Source organism: Oreochromis niloticus, linkage group LG22 (genome assembly GCF_001858045.2).
Source record: "Oreochromis niloticus isolate F11D_XX linkage group LG22, O_niloticus_UMD_NMBU, whole genome shotgun sequence".
NCBI lineage: Eukaryota > Metazoa > Chordata > Actinopteri > Cichliformes > Cichlidae > Oreochromis > Oreochromis niloticus.
The window spans coordinates 19339395-19362210 of record NC_031985.2 but is presented as its reverse complement, the minus strand read 5'-3'; the positions used below and the strand labels follow the sequence as shown (position 1 = coordinate 19362210).

Sequence of the window (22816 nt, the reverse complement as noted above, 5' to 3'; positions counted from 1 at the left end):
CAAAAGCTCACATCATCACACAAATACCAAGGCCTGGACTAATATATTTCCGCTCAAACATTTCGGATCAGCACTGCCTATTTTGTTAACGGTCTAAAAATTGCACCGGATTATGTGTGAGTGTGAATAATATCATAACTTGATTCATGTTTGTTAGATTTGGATTGCTAATTACGTTTTCAATTTCTTGCCTCCATTCACATTTATTGTTGACAATTAATTCAAAGTGTACAAGTATCTGCAGTGTTTTTGTGTTTTTGACTCATACTTCTGAAAAAAATAACCTCAATTCACATTGGCTCTGTTTGTATTATAGTACAAATATCTAGAGGCTTGCTGCTAAATTGAGCTTACACATAGCAGAGACACAACATTTGATGATATAACGTCTTTTGTAATGCCTTAGGATTTTAAACTCGGTTTCTCAGATGTAAATAAATAATATTCTGCTCAATAAGTCTCTGTTATTTGCCTCAGAAACTTGACAAAATAGCAGGTAAGAATGTAAAAACAGAAGGGAAAGGAAGGGAATTCCTACATTTACAGTACACGCATCAGAGACACTGCACTCCCATCAACTTCCAGTGGACACTCACACACCGACAGATGTGGGTCCAAAGTGTGAGGTTTTAGATGTGTCCTTGATCCAACACATCTGATTTAAATGGCTAAATTACCTCCTCAACATGTCTCGAAGGTCTCCAGAGGCCTGGTAATGAACTAATCATTTGATTCAGGTGTGTTGACCCAGGGTGAGATCTAAAACCTGCAGGACACCGGCCCTCGAGGCCTGGAGTTCCCCACCCCTGCTTTAAAGGGTTAAGAAGAGAATTTCCAGGTGGCGCCAAGTAGTTGAAGGCTACCATTTGGTAGCCTCGAGATCTCATCTCTGCTGTTGCAGATCTTGTGGTTCTCTTGGCTTCATCAGATGGTAGGTCACATTGGAGTGGTTCGCAGGTAAGTGTAAAGCAGCTGGAGAACCAGCACCTTGAAAAGGAGATTGAAACGGGCCACATGTGCAGTCATGTGGATGCTATACTGGTCAGTTGTGGTTTACCAGTCAATCTACATCCTGACCTATGGTAACAAGCTCTGGATAGTGACCAAAATAATGAGACTGCGGATACAATTGGGCAAAAGAAGCATTTAGATATAGGGTGAAAAGTTCAGTCATTCTGGAGGGACCAGAGTAGAGCTGGTATTCCTCCACATCAAAAAGTGTGGTTCGTTCATCTGACTAGGATTGCTGCTGGGCACCTCTTGGGTGAGATATTCTGGGCATGTCCTACTGGGAGGAATGCTCAGGGTTAGACTCAGGACACGGTGGATAGATTATAACTCTTGGCTAGTTTGGGAAGCCTAGGTGTTCCCCTGGAGGAGTTGCCTAGGGAGAGGGAGGTCTGGTCCCCCATGACCTGGCCCTGCATAACCGGCAGAAGATAGATAGCTGGATGGATGAATTGTTGGATGGATGGATGAAGGTACTTAGTTTTCCAGTAAGCACAGATTAAGGAATAGCTCAACATTTTGGGAAATGTATTTTTTTTTGCTTTGCACTCTTCTTTACAGCTTTCAGCTAATACCTTAGCATTAGGACTCCGGATACACAGGATAAACATTGGCCTGGCTCTGGCCAAATGTAATGAAATCCACCCAATGCCTTTAAAGAGGAATTAATACAGCATTTCAGTATTTCATTTGTTCAATCTGAAAAAGGATTTAAGAGTAAACGTGACTATTTGTGACTACTGAAGTGGCACACTCAGTGCCCTGTGAAATCACACCTTTCTTTTACTTCAGGTTTTTGTTCAGATCAAGCAAACAGTAGAGGGCATATTCATAACTGAGTTTTTTAGGTTTTGGAGGTTAGAGGCTTGTTTAACCTTTGAAGGGAGAAAAGCTGTTTCACCACCCTTCCCAGTTACATCTTCATATTTAATGGACAAACCTGTGAGTGGTTTATAAAATCTCCTCTAGCTCTCAGCATGAGAGGACGTAAGTGTAAAAACCCTAAGATGTTCAGGTATTGCTTAAAGGTTCTGCAGATGGTAGACAACTACAGTTTGGCTCAGAATGAAACCAAAGCCATGTTCAATTATACAAATTCAGACAACTCTGAACTGTTAATAAATAAATTCCAAGCAGGCTGAAACTCCCTGGCATGCTGATTATAAGAATACTATAGGCTATTTGAATACTTTTGTTAGAAGCTGTGGCATAACAACTTGTTATTTTCAGCATGGCAAAAGCCAAGGTCTTTCATTTCATAGGCCTAATAAATAAATATTCAAGATAAGTGGCAAGGTCGGCTTGTGAATTGAATTTGCAAATCTAAGATCTTAGAGAGCCAAGTCTCAAGTAGCTCTACGCTCACAGCCTGGAAATATCATCAAATATCACAAACAGCATCACTTCATATACGCGTTATCTCATCAGCGATCATCAGGCAGAATAACAGAACAAGCTGTGCTGCTGTTGGGCTGAACTCTCATGTCTGCAGATCTTTGGTATGGACCTGCCAGGTGAAAACATGAATCACTGCTTCTTAAACTATTACCCTGCCTCACCCCCCAAGTCTCCCTGGGCAATTGCTGTAAATAACAATGTATTCTTAGTCAACTCGTCTGGAATGCATTTTCACTCAGTTTGTTATATAAGCGGCAGCTGGGAGCCTCTCAGTCTGGAGAGCCACAATCATGCCCCCAGCAGGCCAACTGAGTGTCACATAACTTAGATGGTTTGTTTACACATGAGGGAAGGTAAGGAGGCTTTCTGTCTGGAGAGACGGTCTAGCCCCGTGAGTAGTGAGATATGCATATACAGCAAATACAGCAGGGACTGAAGGCTTGTGTAAAGCACTTTACAGAACAATGAGAGTGTTGCAGCTACACTCCACAACGTTGTAATAAAATCCACTCACTGTAGAAACGGAAACACAGCTAATACTTGAGAAAATGCAAAACTACAGATAAGCTGAAATATCTCAGTATTTGCTTTACTACTCTGTATTGATCACATCATAGAATCACTCATAAAAACAGGTTAAACATTTCTGAAACACAGTGAAAGCGGCTCATGGTTAGTTGACCAGAAGAGAAATGCACATGGTTAAGAGTCCACAACTGACGTGACTCTAAGTGTGGGGTAAAGTTAATCTCCAAAGCCCTTTTAACAGACAGATACTGATATACTCTCTTTTCTAGTGCCAAGCCTTCCTTCCATATGTTCACCCATCCCTTCCATTATCCCTGACTGAAAGGTCCAGGAAAGTGTCTGCTGGATATAAAAGCATGAAGTTCTCCGCACTTCAGTCTGCATGTTTAGACGTTTCGATTTTCATCTACAACTCCTATCTATATATTCGTCCTTCTGATAGGGTGGACGTTAAAGTCTGTATATTCAACAGAGGTTAAAATAGTTACCAGAGCAGAATGGCATGGGGGCACTCCACATCCCATTGAGCTGACAAGTCCGGGATGATTCTCCTTTCAGCTGTCTTCCGCCCAGACAAGAATACCGAACCGTTGAACCAAATGTAAACTTATCTCCGCTCAGCACACCGTTTGGGGGGAGAGCCGGGATGACCACAGTCTACGACTAGAGATCCACAGAGGAGAAAAATGAAGAAAACAATGGATGGCTCATTTTGACTCAGCAAAGCTCTGTGAGAGGAGGTGCAGCTACTTCTGTCAAGAACTAAGGACAGATTAAAAAATATATGCAAGGATTAAGGATTAAAAAGCTGACATGACACTGCTTGCTAGGCTTTAAGGGAAGCTTAAGAGTAACATATAAAAAGCAACAAAATGAAAAAAATGCAAGAATCATTTCAATAAATTCCAAAACCAGTCTTGCTAAAATGCTGTCTTTCCAAAGATTGTGAGGAAGAGAGAACGATACTAACCTATGCATTCAGGTAGAGGTTTGTCCCATTGTCCAGTAGGTTGACAGGTCAATACAGGTGATCCAAACAGGTAATACCCCGGATTGCAGTCATAGAAAACCACTGTGCCAAAGGTAAAGTTGCCATGCTCTATTTTGCTCTGCCGGATTGAGTTGGCTGGGATACCTGGATCAGAGCAGTTGACCACTATACACAGACACACACAGACACACAAGCACAAACGGACACAGAGACAGAAAAGCATGTGTTATTTGGCATGAACCAGAGAGGGCAATCTCTCTTCCCCCTCTTCATTTTCCCTATTTGGAAAGCGGTTTTGCAGATTAGTATAAGGCAGACCAAGGAGGACATGGTGAAGAAGGAACAAAATATCAGAGGTGGAGTTTAGGAGGGTTAATGCAGTAGATGTTAAGGGATGAGAGGGTGGTCAGGCAGGTTTGTCTGTAATGGATCCAGAACTCAAGCAGGGTTATGGCTTGTCATCAATGTGCTGCATTTTAATTTTACCCAATTCATTGGCACTTCATTCTGTAAACTGGGCAGAAGGCCGATAGCTTGTGTACAAACTCGTGTGAATGAAGCAATTCTGGTTGCTCTGACTGTTATTTGGACAATCAGGGTGTGAGATTTATGGCTTACTGAAAACAAGTTTTTATTCTTGAGACTGGAGCCATGAACAGGTTAGACATATGTTGAGCTCTAAATCTACCTCAAAACTTCATTAAAATTAAGGGAAAAAAAGATGTGTTTTTATCAAGAAAATTAAGTTTTCTGTTATGATGGTAATAATAGAGGAGATTAAGCTGAACAAAGTTAGAGGTAGAGTTGAGGTGGATACAAATGATGGGGGCAAATGAGGATGGTTGCTACTGGAGAAGGTACTAACTGTAAATAAAGAAAGAGACTAAGGTGGTATTAAAGGTTGGGGATAAATAAGGTTAGGGGTGAATACACTTAACTTTTCTCCCCACCTTTACACGTTGGGGGTGGGTGGCTCCATTGGCGGTTAGCCTGGCACTGAGCACGTGCAGGCCCCTCCATTTCATAACCCCGATTACAAACAAAGCTGACCACATCGTTGAGATTGAAGCCGTTTCCCACCGTGCGGCCATATATGGGGCTTCCTGGATGGCCGCAGCTGATCGCTAAGGGAAAAAGTGTAAGAAAAGAACACATTTATTTGCACACAGATTTGTTTCTACAGAGTGACACCATTCTGTTGTTTTTCATGTTGATGTGCAATCCCATGATAGGTTTTTTCAATGAGATAATTAAATCCTTAAAAAAACATATGCTGAGATCTATGATTTGGTGTTATTTACTAAAATAGTTGAAATATTTAGTTTGTAGCAAGCAATTATTGAACAGAAGTAGTCAGTGCATTTGCTTGGGACTGTCTTCACTCTTGATAAGCCACATTTAGTGTATTTACAGCTGTGCCAGTAACACCGATGACTGTTTTGTTTATTTTTCATCTTGTTAATTAATTCATTGTATGCTATGAGAAAAGAAGGAGGCGGGGACTAGTTAGTGCCAGAGCCACTGTCCACAATGAGATGACGGACATCCTTGGATACATCAGGAAGATGACCACAACCGACTGTATGCTTAGTGAATAGCTCAAGCAGCAGAAACCCAAGAAAGAAGAGGAAGGAGAGAACCATCATGGAAGGACCGGCCCTGCATGTTATGTACCACAGGCAGATAGAGGAAGTGGCTGACATCCAGAAATTACACCAGTGGTAGACAAAGCTGGACTGAAAGACAGCACAGAGGCACTATTCATGGCAGCACATGCTGTAAGTACAAGATCCATAGAGGCTGGGGTCTACCACATCAGGTAAGACCCCAGGTGCAGGCTGTGTAAAGACGCCCCTGAGACAATCTTGCACATAACAGCAGGGTACAAGATGCTAGCAGGCAGGGACTTCCAGATACAGCCAGATAAACTGGTGATGGCTAACCAACTAGACTCTGTAGTGATGGAAAGGCAGAGGAAGACGGCCGTAGTGACAGACGTAGTGATACTGAATGACAGCAACATCAGTAAGGAGGAACACAAAAAGCTGGAGAAGTACCAAAGGCTCAGAGAAGAGCTCGAGAAGATGTGGAGGGTGAAGGTACCAGTGGTCCCAGTGGTAATTGGAGCACTAGGTGCAGTGACTCCCAATCCCAATCCTGGGCCATTTGACCTCAGTACATCACATGATAGGGTGGGGCTAGGTTTCACAATGGGTTCACCCGAAACCTTGGCTGATTATGACCCACACCGTTTTCACACCTTGGTTCGTGTGATTAGGTAGAGGATCACTAGGGGGTCCATGACACTCTTGGGGACACTCCCATAGGGCTTAAAATCTGGGACTCTCCACCAATTGCTCTTAGAACTGAAAAAAGTTTCTCGGATGAGAGATGAAACATCTTCAAGGAAACTTAAAGAAGTCCAGATGCTTTTCTTTCCAAGATCCTTAGACTCTCTTAGGCAAACTTTCATCACTTTTTCAGAATGAGATCATTGCCCTTCTGAAAAATGAAGCTATTGCTAACAGACTCTTTTCAGATGATATTGGATGGTGGATCAAAATCTGACCGTGTTTTTCAGTCTTCATAATTACATCAGTTTTGACAAGTTCTCAAACATCACTGACTAAAATACAGCCCCAAACCATGACATAGCCTCAAACATGGTTTACAGATAGCCGTAGATACTGCTGTAATTTTCTCCTGACCTACTCCATAAATACTGATGACGATTTAAACAAAAGTTTAAAATTTCTTTCTTCACCTCTTAACAAACAAACACCCCACCCCCACCCCACCTGCCCAAAATCCCCAACTGTCATCCAAAAATCATCAGACATAATGACAGGACTGAAAATGAGAAACTGAAAATGAGAAACTGAAAAAGAGAAACTTTCACAAAGCCCGGAGCACTTTTGCTCTTGACCACTTTAAAAAGCTCAAAGAAACTCTGGCGCCCAGGAGACATGAGGAGTGGCTCAAGACTTCTGCACAGTACTGTATATATTTATGTATATACTGATGCAGTAATGTTAACACGTAGAAGATCTTTTAAAGGTGTGGCTGCAATTTCTTTTTTTCTGTGTGCTAGGGGGATGTTTCTATTGTCATATTTGGCAGTGCAGTTAATACAACCCAACTGTAGCTTACCCACTAATGTCATTCACATACATAACTTTATACTGCAAAACCATTTCGTACCAATTTTGTGTCATTTTCTTATTAAATTGAGAAAATCCAATCATGTAAAATGTCCTTTTAGACATGAAAGCTACAGAAAGATATAATCTAAACCAGACATGAAGATCAGAAGCTTTGTATTTCTGGCTCGAAAACCACATCAAGTGCAGATTTGGGCCAAATATGTATGCCTTTCCTACAGTCATTCATAAATATTTATGAAAATGTCAGATGACTGAGAAGGCAAAGCTGGGATCCTAATTTAGGGTCATTATTTTGGAGATATTAGGTCTCGCCATCTTCTGTGTTAGAACCGAGTGTGCACCGTTTGCAATCGTGCATCATAATTGTTCATCTTGTTTCATCCACTGAGCCTTCTTGGCGTTCATGTGATGTTTGCGTAAACAGGCACTTTAGTGTTACTGCCAGTCACTCTCTTATCTACCTCGCAAACGACAAACCTTCAAATTATTTGGAGAGGAGAGGAGTCTAACCGACGTAAAAGAAAAGGAGTTGGTGGTAAAACATGGTGGAGGAGAAAGTCAGGGAACAGAGAGTAAGAGGACACTATAGGATGAGAAGACAACAGGGAGAAAGAACAGCTAAGGTGAGGAGAGGAGAGCAGAGCAGAAATAATGAAGACAAGAGTAGACGAGAGAGGCAGGAGGCAAAGCACTTGATCAGGAAGAATCAGAAGTTTGTTTGCATGCCTAAGATACAAATTTATCTGACACCATCAGCATGCCCTGCAGCTACACACACACACACACACACACACACACACACCATAGTCTCATTACCATTCTGTTTTTGTGTCTCTAAACAAGAGCCTCTCATCTCCATAATTACAGTATAATTTGGCTGTAAAATGATTTCCCTCAATAACTCCTGCATGAATAACCTCAATAAAAACAGCATAGCACTCCGAGATATGCAGAATGATACAGACACTATCTGGACCACATAGACACAGATGAACGCAAAGAAAAGCATATAATAAAAGCCCTATTTTGTACATTGTTTGTTGTTTTATGAGTAATAATGAAAAACAAATGCTCCGTCTACTCTCGAATCGTCAACACTGTGACACCACCTCTGTTTTTTAAAGACAGTCTTAATTTAGGGAACAAATGGGCTGCCTCTTTCGGGAAAAGGTGCCCTTAATTGGCTTCATCATCACCACCTCAAATGTGCCCTGTGTGATGCCTAAAAACATTCACTATGCTCACAGCAAGTAACCAATTTTAGATTTTCACAGTAGCCTGGGCAAGTTAGGCCACTCTGTTTTATCCTTAAACCCAACTACTTATCTCATTCAAGGCATACCAGCATTTTTAACCCTCTGGCCCTATAAGATTTCTGGTGAGAAGCCACAGTTACTCAAGTCTACTGTGTGAATACTTCAAATGAGGATAGCTCTCAAACAATATTTATGTACTGGCTGTAGTAAAAATAAAAATAAAAGTCCCAAATATCTATATTTCTTTTTAAAATTTGATCTTTCTGACAAGTAGTAGTAGTGCGGCTTATCCGCACTACTACTGGAGACTTTGGTGGTGCATTCATACACAGTGTTAGAGGTAATGCCAATGCATGTCAGGATTACTGAAATAACACATCAAATCTCAATAGGAAAAAAATAATGCTGGATATCTATCTGATATAGACTGAGTAATATCTGGGGAAAAAAGGATGCCACCTTGTTTGAAAGAAATGAAAATGATCAACCTACAAAGGGCTGAATTTAAAGACACCCCAAAAATCAAAATCAAAAAATGATGTGAAGTTCATTAAAGCACCTACACTACAAACCCAGAGGTTTGTATGGGGCCCAAGTGCTTGTAGGCTTGCCTGACAATGTTGGGCCTCCTAATGAGATGATGGAAGGTGTCCTGGGGGATTTCCCCCGAGATCAGCACCGGGGCATCAGTGAGCTCCTAGACAGTCTGAGGTGCAACCTGGTACCTTCGGATAGACTGAAACATAATGTCCCAGAGATGTTGTGTGAATTTAATTCAGGCAAACATCCTCCAGGAACTGTCCACATAGTCCAAGAGGACATGCATTGTCGTGCACCAGGAGGAACCTGAGATGCACTCCACCAGCGTAGGGTATTACAGTCGGTCCGAGGATTTCATCCCGACACTTATACCCGATACCTTGCAGTCAGGAAAGATAAAGGTCTGTGCATCCTTTCATAGACGTTCCTCCCCATCACTGACCCACAACCAAATAGCATAATGTTCTCGAGGGCTTCTCCAGACCCTTTCATGTCTGTCATATATGCTCAGGGTGAACCTGCTCTCATCTGTGAAAAGCACAGGGTGCCAGTGGTAACTGCCAACTGGGCTCCATGGTGCCGGGCCTTGAGCACAGGGCCCACCAGATAACATTGGGCTCTCAGACCACCCTCATGAAGTCTGTTTCTGACTGTTTGGTCAGCCACATCCACACCATTGGCCTGCTAGAGGTCATTTTGTAGCTCTGGCAGTGCTCATCCTGTTCCTCCTTGCACAGAGGAGCAGATACTGCTCCCACTGGGGACCACAAACCTTCTGGCAATGGCAAGTAATAATGTGCCATCCTGTAGGGTCCAGGTATTGCCTTATAGTCTTCACACTGACCCTATCCAAATGCTAAACTGGTGATAAAACAGTCAGGAAAAAGAGGTGGGAAAAATATCAGTGGCCTCCTGTAAAACTATTCCTGTTTTAGGGTTGACTCATTGTTAACAAGGCCCTCTGCTACTTAACCGACTAGATCAATATCCCTGAAGTTTTACTGACTTCATGCTATATGCTGATTAAAAAATGTTCCTTTTATCTTTTTTTAAGGATCTGAAGCTTTACAGAAAAAGACTCCCTCTGATAGTTAGGACAAAAGTGAGTTTAATCCTGCGCATAATGTTCTTCTTCATCTTTCCCACTGAACAAAACCTACAGTTGTTTTCAGCATTAAGGCCTCATTCTTAACTCTATTCGTCTTCCGCTGTCAATTATGAGCAGGAACCCTGCCTTGATGTATAACTTTTCATTTTCAGATCTCAATCACAAAGTCAAAAAAGTGAATCTTCTTCTTTCTCTTGACTTTTTCTACTTAGCACTTATCAGTGACTCATGAATCACTAATCATTCAAGGCCCCCAGAACATTTCTTTTATATTCTCCCGACCTCCAATTTACAATTGACTGAGTCTTGCTCGTTCAGCTTTGGTCAGTAGTGATAGCCATATCACTACTCTGCTGCTTTAAGGACAAATTTAAAGAGCTTAAATTTTAGGTAATTGTGTTTCATCTGAAAAAAAGAAAAAGATCTCAAACTATATTTCAAAAAAGGAAAAATCTGATTCGAGCAAATTCCACTTCCTTAAAATTTGAATGATTTACTTGGTGATCTGGATTTCGCCGTGTTGGGATTGCTCCCACATCATCACAACTAATGTTAACTAATACTTCAGGTCCTTAACTGCAACTCATCAGCTTCTCTTTTATGCTCTCGTAAGTTTGCAGCTCAGGAGAATAACACTGAAAGCTATGATGATGAGATACGTTTCCCTTTAGTGCTGTCTGAAAAGATTTTGAACAGATGGAGAATTTTGTTCATTTTGGGTGTTTTTAACCAGGAATACTGACATTACCCCCAAACAGTAAAGTGTATGTAAGTAAGTTTGTGCTTCATATATAATTCATATAAGATCTGTATGACAAAAATCCAAAATTGGGACCTCCGAGTATAAAATTCCACATGGTGGTCCGGCGGTTAGCACTGTTGCCTCACAGCAAGAGAGTCCTGAGTCTGAATACACCATGAGGTCAGGGTCTTTCTGTGTGGAAATGCATGTTCTCCCAATGTCTGCATAGGTACAAGCAGTGGGGTTAAGACAGGTGCGAATCTGAGTGCAAATGATTGTCTGGACTGGAAACGTCTCCAGGGTACAGTAGGCACAATTATAATAATGAAAATGAGATCATCATGATATAAAATTATGTCATCAGTAGTTTTTACTTTCACATGGGACACATCACCATGAAAATCCTGTGTTTGCTTCCCTTTTGGACTACCTTGCCTGACTTCTTAAAACCAGTCTTTTTCAGTCAGTTTCACAGAATCGCTAAGGTGTGACATCAAAATTGGTCAGTTGCATTGATGGCCCTAGAGAAATATCAATCATAATCTAGAAACAGCTAGATCATACATCACATTTACCAAGACAATTTGCATGTTTTGCTTTGCCGTTCTACTGCAACACCTTACAAATGTTGTCTCACATAGAAGATCTTAATTTGTCAAACATGAGGCCTTTTTCATTGGTATGCCTCCAAAGTGATTTCCAAGATGTATGATATTGATTCTTCAACTCCACAGGCAAGCAAAACATCCAAAATTTAAATGAACTGCTGAGCTCTTTATCAAACCCTTCCTCCAAATTGCTGCTATTTGACTTCAGTTTTTTTTGTTATCTGTAGTAGCAAACAGCCAAATTTGTCATAATTTTCCTGATCATGCGTCAGTGCTAGAAAAAAAGGTTTTTATAAGGAGTTAAAGTAATAACCACGGTAACCACTGACGTTAGTGGTTACCGTGGTGTATGCGTGACAAATACGTGTCAGAATCTTTTTCACAGGTGAGTGTGAGCTCGTGTGTTTTTCTTACGTATGCAGATGGGTAGCTGTCCAGACCACTGGTTGTCTTGGAGACAGATACGGACTGATGAGCCTATTAGTCGGAACCCAGGGAGACACTGATAAACGACCGTATCACGGTAACCAAAGTTTTCCCCGATAACCTGGCCGTTCACAATGCCTTCTGGGATTCCACAGTGACCAGCTGCAAGAGAGAGATTGTGGGAGGGGTCAGACTGCACACACTGAAACAACTTCATTCATTTGCACTTTTAGTATCTAAAATTTGATTCCTGGTTGTCAACGTTTCAACAAATGTGTCTTTTGTCTTTTATTGCATTGTATTTACTTATTGTTGTTGTGAGCAGGTGCTATAGTGGGTGGCTGTTCGGCAGATATTCAAATAGTTAAAAATTTAATATACCCGTTTTATTTCATCCATAAAATGTCTCTTGGGGTTATATAACAGTTTGGCTTAAGGGCTTGCACACCGAATCAGTTTCATTGTGTGATTCTAAGCAAACACAGCAAATTGGATCAGTTTCTGCGCTATGATCAAGGCTCAGCTGCTCTGTTCCCACTTCAACATTTTCACAACTGTATTACTGCCCTTTCTAACACTTTCAGTGTTCAAATGAAGGCATCTTTGTGCTTTTAAACAATCAAACTTGGTAAAAACTTAACAAGCAGCGTGTGGGGCCCTCTTTTCTCCTTGATCAGATTCATTCACAGAGGTCTGATTGATGCACGGAGCTACCCCAAGATGCTTTAAAAGGCGTTTCACAAAGTTAAAAGAGAATGTGTATTTTCTGCTCTCAGGGATTTTGGATTGAGTATTGATTTTGTTCTTTACAGTAGATAAAACCTGCACCGTGTCCCTGGTGTCAGCAAATGCCAACGATTTAAACACAGCCAGGGAAGTGGAACAGAGGAGAAATGAACGGGCTGCCTGATAATAACTTGCCATTTCAAATTCTATTTGAGGTGTAGATTACAGAGGTTAAAGGGCACTATTCAAACGGGTCACACGTTTTACTTTCTTGACTATGTTGCTGAAAACTGTGTGTTGACAAATAGGAAATCAGTTAAAATTTACAAGCAAAATTACAAAGTTAGAGCAGACAGAAATCATTTCATTTCCAGTAACGTACCACACAACAACACACTTAAAAAAGAAGGCAGCTTAAATGTGGTTTTTTTTTGGTGTGGGGAGGATTATGGGAAGGAAATAAAGTTCACAATTTTGCTTTTTAGCCTTAACTACTAAAAATGGCATAAATAACTACAGTTGTGCATTTTTAATTTGCAAAATATGCACAGTGAAGGCAAATCAAGGCTAATAAGAAAAGTCATTGAAGGAAAATGCTGTTTATAGCACTTTTCAGGACTTGGTTTATTTATTTCTTGACAGAATCATGCCTCCTCATCAGTTTAGGTTAAGTTTCATTGAACCATTCCTTTATAAATTGCATCTCATATCCCCCCTCAGCCTGTGAAGTATTCTGGGAAGCGCTGCCTCTACTGAGGTTTCACGAAGAAGTGACAACATCGTGTGGTAACATCTGTTACCTCTGGCTGGCACGCTGACAGAAGAAAGCTGCGGGGTTGGCTTTTTTTCTCTGGATTATATAAAAAGAGAAAATTCAAAATGAATTTATAGTGAGTGCACAGCAGCAGCTTGCTCCTGATAGTTTTGCCTGTGAGGTGGACGAGGTCAGAGAGAAGCAGCTGTGCAGCCACACATGAGGAGGAAGGCACATACCTACCGTCGAAACCTGCTCTCATTAGATTGACTTGAAAAATCACATCTCTGCAGCTCCGTCTCTACTGGAGGTGCTTCATTGTGTGTGTGAGTGTGTATGTAGTGTATTCTGTAAGCCCAAGGCTGAATATTAGTGTCTAGATATACTATAATTTATATTATAGTATATCTTTCAGCACACTCCTGGATCTGTTGGTACATACCTAAACATCGTGTTTCTGTTCCACTCCAAAGCCCAGATGACAGGCACTCTCTGACAGCTGACCCCACCAGCATGAAGCCAGCATCGCAGGTAAAAATGGCTGTAGCACCGAATGTTGTCTGAGTACCAATCTTCTTTCCATTGGCCGGGGATGGCAGCTCACCGCAGGAGATAACTGAAACACACGGTCAGGCACAAGCAATTTAAAAGCAGTTGTGCACCAGTTTAGCACCAAGTTAATTTGTGTAGCTGCTAGAGCTCATTGGCTTCAGTGAGAAATGCTACCAATGCTGGCAAGCTGTTTATCAGGTAAATTTGGTGCCAATAGTGGTTTTTTCTCTTCTTTTTTTCCCCTTTTCGTCCTCACACATCGAAAGGCCTGGCAAGGAAAATAATAGCAAATCTCAGAATGTCACAGAATTCTTTAAAGGAAAATGACATTGACTCAAAATGTCACAGAATCCCCACAGAAGAAATAATAGATGTCAGTTTAGAAATGTCACTGTGACTCTTCTGAGTTAGATAACAAATTCAAAGGATACAAGTTTTCTTTGTAAATAACTGTCGTCACATTAGTAGAAATAAGACATTAAAATATATTTTAAATCCATTTAAACTTTGCTGCAAAAGCGTCACTCGAGTTTTGGCCTTCACTAACTTTCTATCACAAAGCTAGTTGCTGTTGTCATAGTTTCCACTTTAAACTTACAAAATGACATTTATTTTTATGTTACATTAACCTTCTGGTCTATTTTTCCTTGCTTTACCTCAGTCTGTTATCCAGAGTGGTCACCAAGGCGGTGCTTTGAGGCTACCAATATAGACTAAGGTACTGAATCATACTTCTTATTGTTTGAATTAATCTGTTTCAGACTCATTGTGACAGGTCAGTTTATGAAATTTCTTCCCTCCTTGAGTATCCTTGTCGCTTACCCTGACAGTGCGGCCTTTCATTCCTCCAGCTCCAAACTCCATTGGATAAGCACTCGATGTGGGCGGGGCCTAGCCTGTAGTATCCCGGATCACAGGTGAACACAATACGTGTCTTGTATTCGTAGTGTGACCCATTGACAATCCTCCAGCGGCCATGCTCTAGAGAGAACGACCCGATGCTGGGACATACTACCACTGCAGAGTCAGACGGTGTGAAGAGAAAAATAAACCATCATGAAATCTCAATGAAGAACACAGTTTTTCTGTCGGTTTGCTATATTCATATATGCTTACATTTGTGATGCTACTCAGATTTGGCATTCATTTTGTTGATATTCCACCGGTACGTGGGTGTTACTAACCAGAACATCGCGGCATCTTGTTGTGGTTGCTCCATGTTCCATCAGGCTGACAGATGGCTGACGTCAATTCTTTACTGGAGAGTCTGTACCCATCGTTACAAAAATAGGAAACTCTTGTTCCGACGGAGTAGTCAGATGTTAAAACGCCGCCGTTTATAGGAGCCTTGGGTACCCCGCATGAGACAGCTAAGGGAGGATGGATGCACACTTGTAAGATGACAACAAGCACACAGGCACAGAAAAACTCAAATGCACAGTTACGCCTGTCATATAGGCAGGTTTGATGTGTACCTTTGAAATGTTTATGGGGAATCAAAAACCAGCAAATGTTTTGTAAATCTGTAAATCAGCTCCAAGATGTACTTAAATTAACTTATTAAAGTAAAAATAAAAAATAATAATCTAATTAGAGCACTGTGACATTACTCAGATTCAACAATATGCTATACATCCTTCATTTGACTCTCTATTGATGGCAGCTTCGAGCTGTGGCTGCCAATTATTGTTTGAAGCACGATGATATTGTCGACAATATCACTGGAAACAAAGATGGCACCAATTTTTTAATATGGTTTAGTAAATGCTGAGAATATAAACATAAACGAGAGAAGAAGAAAGTAAAAAAAATATGATTAGCTGCATGCAACAATTACAAGTTGTCTTCTACATGTAGAGCTTGTAGATGTTGAAGACAACTTTTTAAAAACGTTTTTAAAAGGTTTCCTTTTTTATTAAACTAAAATGAAAAAAAACTGCTTTTATATTTACTTGGTCAGTCTATCAATCTCTAAATAACAACAAATTAAAGGGTTTGTGATTTTGTGTTGAGATGTGACACCTAATCTAAGCTATATCTGTTTATCCAAGTCCATACAAAATTGGAAACTGCAAGTGCAATAGCTGTGTTTCAGTGTAATATGGGTATGGATCAGAGTCAAAACAAATAGTCTATTTCAGGATTTTTGCATTATTTTTGTGTATCTATTTCAAAAATGGAATTTACTAATGCTTTTTTTCCAGATACTAAATTCTTCAGCACAGTTTTATCATTTCTGCGCACTTTCCTCACAGAGACAAACACACCTTGGCATGCAGGTACAGGAGAATCCCACGCATGGTAGCCAAGTGATGTGCGGCGGCAGGTTGCTGTGGCGTTGCCTATGAGACGGTATCCACGGTCGCAAGCCCACCTCACCACGCTGTTAACGTGACCGCCGCTCTGTGAGGAGATGGAGCCGTGGAGCGGGGAGTCTGGGGTGGAGCAGTACAGAGCTGCAGTGGAAGAAAGCACATTTGAAAAACAAGGATTTGAAATTGCTACACACCGGGAGGGTTACTGTCATCAACAAAGAAACCTGCACAATGAACACAAAGCAAGTAAAGCTCATTTCAGTAGATAGTGCTGCACTATATCTGCATGCAGGTATACACCATTATAAAGGTTAGCAGTAATAATAGATCCACTAGCAGAGATTTTCATGTGTGCTATTATGAAATTACAAAGATTGAGATAATTTCCTGAAACTTGTATCAATGTGAGTCACTACTTATTTATAATACAACAGGATGTCGAGCAAAAGAAGACTAATGGACTTTGATTTTTCCCAAATTATCATGTACAAGACGTGCTTTGCGATTTGAAGAGCTCGATGCTTTTCCTCAATGAGCCATGAATTAGAGAAAGGAGTCTAATTAAAGATATTGATGGTCATGTTCATAACAGGTCTCATACCTTTCCAGGTGATCTTAAAAGACAAAGTTTTTCACCCAGTTAGGAGCCATGTGACAACTATATGAATGTCAATTATAATTACACATAATCCCTCTTGGCAGAGTCTTCTCACTGAACAACCAGCGAGTGGAGTTACAACGGACATAAGACATTACTGGACACACTGCCCGCAAAGTCATTGATCGCTATAGGAAGCTTTATTAAATATTCTCAATAAAGGGAAACATTAATCCTTTACGACAGACAATAATGGCATCTGGAGGGAGTCGTGAGCAACTGCCAAAAAGCTGTCAAGTTTAAGTGGACCTATTAGGCTCATTTCCACCTCCACTTTCAGTAAGTATCTTTACATGATTCACACATCTTTTTATATATATATATATATATATATATATATATATATATATATACAGTGTATATACAGTATATATACACTATTCTTGGTCATATTATATTAATATTACCCAGACCTTGGTCCATTGTGCATGGTCTGTAATTCTCCAAACTGGGCAAGGACCCCACAACAACATCTTAACTTGCCTTATGTATTAGTGATAAGCCTGTTTTGTATGTCCCTCTAGTATGCTACTGCCCCAGTATCTGTGTGGTTGGGTTTTGGACCAAAATAGTCTGAGACCACTTAAGAGTTGAGAGGGTTTTTTGTCCCCCCCACCTTTTTTTCTTGGGGTACAATCAGTGCCAGGGAAGTTTTGTACAGTTTTGTACAGTGATTTCTAATTAAGCCTGTCTGACACAGTTTATTTCTAAAAGCACTGAAAGTTTAATCAGTATATAGCAAAGCAGCCAGTTGACAATATCTCATCAGATGGTTCTTTCCCCTGTACCAGTTTTAAGATTGATGGCATTAAACTGCTGATTTTAATCTCACATGGACGTTTTTTATAATGACAATAATATGTTGAGAAAATTTTACTTTACTACCTGACAAGAGGATAAAATTTTCTCATTGTAATTAAAATTTCATCACATTATGTTTTCTCAAAGGAGGAAGTACACTCACTGTCATGCACTGGCTTGATTTTCTAAGTTAAAAACATATTTGAACCCCGGTATTAGTAGGCTTACAGCATATGTTTAACATTTCTTGCAGATGCTCACATTAATCACCGCCACCAAAGAAGGTTACTGAGTGTGAGTGCGTTTGGGTTTTTTTTTCCTGTTATTCTTCAGTGCATAATTCATCATACAGTGCAGTGGTGTTTCAAAGGTTAAAGAAACAACCTCCTGGCTAGAGGATATGGAGTGAATAAGCAAACTAAACTGGTAAAATTGTCTCCTCCCCTTTAACTGTCAAAAATGTCCTTGAATAAGGCACTCAAGCCTCATTACCCAACAGTCTAAAGCTACTCAGCAGGCCCAGGTGCGAGATTGCCTAAATGCAAAGCTTGCTGTAAAACAGCATCTGTGCTCATCAAGATGTCTTCACACAGATAAAACTTAAGAACTAACCTATAACGCATTTCAGTAAAGTGCTTTAGGAGGCAGACAGAAGTTTGCTAGAAAAATATGTTAAAGATAGAGAAATAAGGCACAGCGAGATATTGTGATATTTTTTTCCCGAACTTTCTTCCCATAAGCTCTCAAACTTTCACATCTTTAAATACTTACTGTGCAAATTAAATTGTACAAACAGCTCCTTCTGTCTGCCTCTGTCTGCTGTTGTCCTTATTTCCATGCATTATATTAAAAGTAGTAGTAAAATAAAGTTGGGATACATACTTTGGTACTCACCAACATAGCGAATTTTGAAGCCTTTCTTGTTTGTGCCATGGTCTGAAGACCAGCGGACTAGGAACTGGTGACCAGAGGTTGTGAGGTTAAAGGGTGTTGGCAGGTCACCGCTAAGTGTCGCCAAGGTGGGGCTGTTGGATGTGGGACCTGACACGGATTAAGATAAAGTGAAAGAGATGGGATAATGGAGAGAGAGACAGGGAAAGACAGACAGTAATAATAGAAAGAATGAGACCATGAGAATACAGTGACATTTGGTCTAATACAGCAGTGTGTATTCTTTCAAAAATGTGTCTATGAGTGTGATGTGTGGCTCTCTGATGTTGAAATCTGCGTTCCTTTTTGTGTTTTTTACCATCAAAAATCTCCAACACATCAAACTCTCTCTCGGTGTGAAAACTTTCAAAGGTTATGGTGACATTGTATCCTTTCTCCACTGTAACACTCCACGAACACATTTGAAGGTTAGGGTAGCTTTCTGGCCAGCCAGGGCTTAAGATGACACCCGAGGAGTCGTATCGCACATCATGTGCAGGGCACTGAACTGTAAGCAACAAATAAATAGCAAAGCCAATTGTTATATTGAATGACTACACAGTTTGATGTATTCTTTTGACGGTGTCAAGCTGAAAATAGTAACTTAAACTGGTTTTGTACTGGAATCCACTGACCTTGGCATGTTGGGGGTGGTGAATCCATCTGCAGCCTCTCTCCTAAGCGACAGGTAAGAATCTCACTGCCAACCAGTGAAAATCCAGGATGGCATCTGTACCTGATGATGTCGCCTGGAGACACAAAATCAGTGTGTTTATAGAAAGCAGAGCTGGTGCTAGCATAGCTTAGAGTGGTAAACCCTAAGTACATTTGAGTGCTTGATTTCAACACATTTTGAAGAAAGTCTGTACTTTACAGCCCATATACTCTAATTACTTTACATTAGAATTAAACGTTTCAATAGAAAGTATGTTATCAACTTGTTGAGATGATGAATTGTTATAAATTGCTACAAATTTAACTCATACAAACTTCAGCTTGATGATTGGCAATAAAAACATGAAATATTATCACATGCCAGGAGCAATTTTTACTCGAGCCACATTTTCAATACAGGACTTTTATTTGTATACACAGTACACCCACGCTCCACTTTATTAGTTACAATATGTTATTACTGAGTTTGACCTTGTTTTGTCTTCAGAACCTCCTTAATTCTTTGTGGTATAGATTCAACAAGGTGCTGGAAATATCCCTCAAAGATTTTGGTCCATGCTGACATGATAGCATCAAACTGTTGCTGCAGATTTGTCAGCTGGGCATCCATTGTTGTTCCAGCACATTCCAAATGTGCTCTACGGGATAGAGTTCTGATGACTGTGGAGGCCATTTGAGTACAGTGAACCAATTGTCATGTTCAAGAAACCCGTTTGAGATGATCTGAGATTTGTGATCCAAGAAAACGTCACCAACAGCATTAGAACACCAGCACCAGCTTAAATCACTGAATCAAGGCAGGGTGGTTTTTATTTTGTTTATGTCAATTTTTTTACCCTGTTCTGAACATTGCAGCAAAAAACCCCCCCATCAGATCAGATGACATTTTTCCAATCTACTATTGTCCAATTTAAGTGAGCTTGTGTGAACTGTAGCCTCAGTTTGCTGTTCCTAGCTGTCAAAAGTGGCACCTGGTATGATCTTTTGCTGTTGTAGCCCATCTGCTTCAAGGTTTGATGTGTTGTGTGACATGCTCTTGTGGATACCTTGGTAGTAAAGAGCAGTTATTTGAGTTACTGTTGTTTTCCTATCAATTTGAAGCAGTCCGGCCATCCTCCTTCACTGACCTCTGGCATCACCAAGGCCTTGTCACGAAGCAAACTGCTCCTCACTGGATATTTTCTCTAGATCCTACATGTGGTTGTATTGCAAAATCTGCCATCCTGATGCTTGGTTTAAATTCCAGCAGGTTGTCCTAATGCCTCAATGCCTAAATGCATTTAGTTATTGCCAGTTATGTGACTGGCAAATTAGATATTCGTCTTAATGCACAACTGAACAGGTGTACCTAATGAAGAGGCCAGTGAGTGTATATGATTGGATTGGAGCGCGTCTTAAACCTATACAAAATGAATTACAAAATATATATACACAATATAACACCAATCATCCTTGATTGAAGTCATCATTCGTGCTTTTAATCCATCAAAGTGACACATCTGTGAGCATGGCAGGCAGACAGACAGCTCACCTATCTCAAGCTCGCCGTCCTCCATCAGCATGTCAGCATTGGGAACTTCAGGGGGAGGCTGGCAAACCCTTAATTGGTAGGCTGAGAGATACAGAAACGGAGAGGAGACAGAAAAAGGGACGATGTATAAAAAATGTGTTAAAGGAACCCATGTTCAAATTTAAATTAAATTTTTTTCCAAGTGCAATGAAAGGACAGAATAGTGTGACATTCAATCTCAGTCGCATCGGTTTAACTGAACTTTTTAAGTTCAAATGGTGGACAAAGTATGGAATCAAGAACAGATCAGCTACACAGACACAGCACTGTCTTGAATCATAAAGAGGAACTAACTTCACAGCCACTGAGCTGAAGGCTGTAATCAATATTACTGCATGACTGTAGATCACTTGCTAACACACAGAGAGAGAGAAAGAGAGTGAAAAGAGAGAGAGCGAGTTAGAGAATAGAGGCAGACACAGACAGGAAAAAGGGAGGGCAAGAAGCGAGCGAAGGAGAGAGGGCTAAGGGCTGTAAGTCAAGATGAAATTGACTATGAAAATGAGACCTGCCGATAGTTTCTGATGCTCTAATGCATATCAAAGCCCTGTGGTCTATGAGTGTGCGCCGGGATGTGTGTAAATGTTTGAGCAAGTGCATGTCTAAGTTTGTGTGTGCAGCAATCTCTGTGCTTCTGCGCGTGATGAAATCACTGTTAGCAGTCATCGATTTCGCTTAGCTCTGAGACCATTTTTATAGCTACTTCCACATGCATGTCACATACACTGGCTCTCTCAGCCTCGTGTTCATGATGCTATTCACCCGTGCGTGGCCCTCATCTGTGTATGGAAGCTCCACACCTTTGAATTCAACCACTCCACTGAGTTGACTGATGAAAATGAAGAATAACAAGTATGTAATCCAGGCAACGATGGGAGCGCTGAAGTAGATGAATATCCTCAAATGGTGGATTGATCGTTCTTTTGGCGTTTATTTGGCATTTCAAACTAAATGTGCTCTTTAGTAGTTGTCTCAGATTCAAACTAGGGCATTCTGAATTTCTTTGCAGGTCACTGAAGGACACTCAAAGGAAAACTTAAGAACAATACTTTATAGTGACAAGTTCCTGCTTAAGAAAACGTCAGGCTGCGAATCATGAAAGGTTCCCATTCTTCTGGTAATTATTATCCAACAATTTAAGTTCTGTACAGATGATCAAATAGGCTGCTCTGCTCTCATCTTTCTTTCATTCTCGCTGTCTTTCTTGTTTTCTTCTAATATTGTCTCGAAAAGAGACGCGACAAAATAATGCTAACTACTACTGCCATACATGTCACCCCCTTTCCATTTTATCCGTCTTCCCTGTCACTTTTTGCTGTTCATCGTCCAATAAAGCAGAAATTGAAAGTAAACTTGAATCCATCAGATGGTGCTGTTCCTGTGCGAGTGTGACAACTGACAGTTAAAACCTGCCAACAAAAATTCATTAACAACGTGTCATCTGTCTGAAAAAGGGAAGCCTGTTCAAAAACAACTTGACATATTTTCACTAAAGAGCACTGAACAGAAACTTTTGAGAAGTAGGAAACAGGCTTCGGGGGGGAAAAAAAGAGGCGTGGGTACATCTGTGAGAGAGAATGCGGGAGAACCAATGAGAAACTGTGTTGTGACGGATGAAACGAGTGCAAAAAAGTGACTCATTTGAAGCTGTCAAATTAGAACTACACCAAAAACGGCAGTTTTTCAGGAACCAAACTATCCTGACATAAAAAAATAAGCAGCCATCTTTACAGTGTAGTGACGTTCTTGTTATTCCAAAATATTAGGTTTTATTTTGAAAAACAGCATCATCTTCAGCTTTATGACAATTCATTATGACGGCTGTCAAGAGCTCATGAGGTTCTTTAAACATTATTTTGTCATTTTTAAAAAAGCCTGTCATCTTGTAGTTAAAGTAAAACCATTGTGGAATTAACTTTTGTGACATAATGACACATACCAGAAACATTAGTCAGTAAAAATATAGATTCACCCATTAAATGAAATTTAAAAAGACAATAGATGCAAATTTTATGTAATATAAAAAAAGAGTTTTGCATTTCCCTGCTTCTAAACATTTTGATGAT

At 40.4% G+C, this 22816-nt stretch overlaps 1 protein-coding gene and 1 long non-coding RNA gene across 2 annotated transcripts in view; one reads left to right on the top strand and one right to left on the bottom strand.

Moving 5' to 3' along the window:
• csmd3b (CUB and Sushi multiple domains 3b) overlaps nucleotides 1–22816 on the bottom strand; it is a 361413-nt gene that overhangs the window by 21162 nt on the left and 317435 nt on the right. Inside the window, 13 exon segments of the mRNA XM_019350799.2 lie at nucleotides 3423–3570; nucleotides 3572–3597; nucleotides 3905–4090; nucleotides 4876–5049; nucleotides 11758–11931; nucleotides 13692–13865; nucleotides 14624–14818; nucleotides 14986–15171; nucleotides 16069–16257; nucleotides 18470–18616; nucleotides 18825–19013; nucleotides 19141–19254; nucleotides 20712–20792. Coding sequence (XP_019206344.2) covers nucleotides 3423–3570; nucleotides 3572–3597; nucleotides 3905–4090; nucleotides 4876–5049; nucleotides 11758–11931; nucleotides 13692–13865; nucleotides 14624–14818; nucleotides 14986–15171; nucleotides 16069–16257; nucleotides 18470–18616; nucleotides 18825–19013; nucleotides 19141–19254; nucleotides 20712–20792 — 1983 coding nt within the window.
• Nucleotides 816–14519, top strand: LOC102082039 (uncharacterized). Its single transcript, XR_003215821.1, has 3 exons — nucleotides 816–957; nucleotides 13723–13780; nucleotides 14463–14519. It is a non-coding gene; the product is annotated as an uncharacterized LOC102082039 (long non-coding RNA).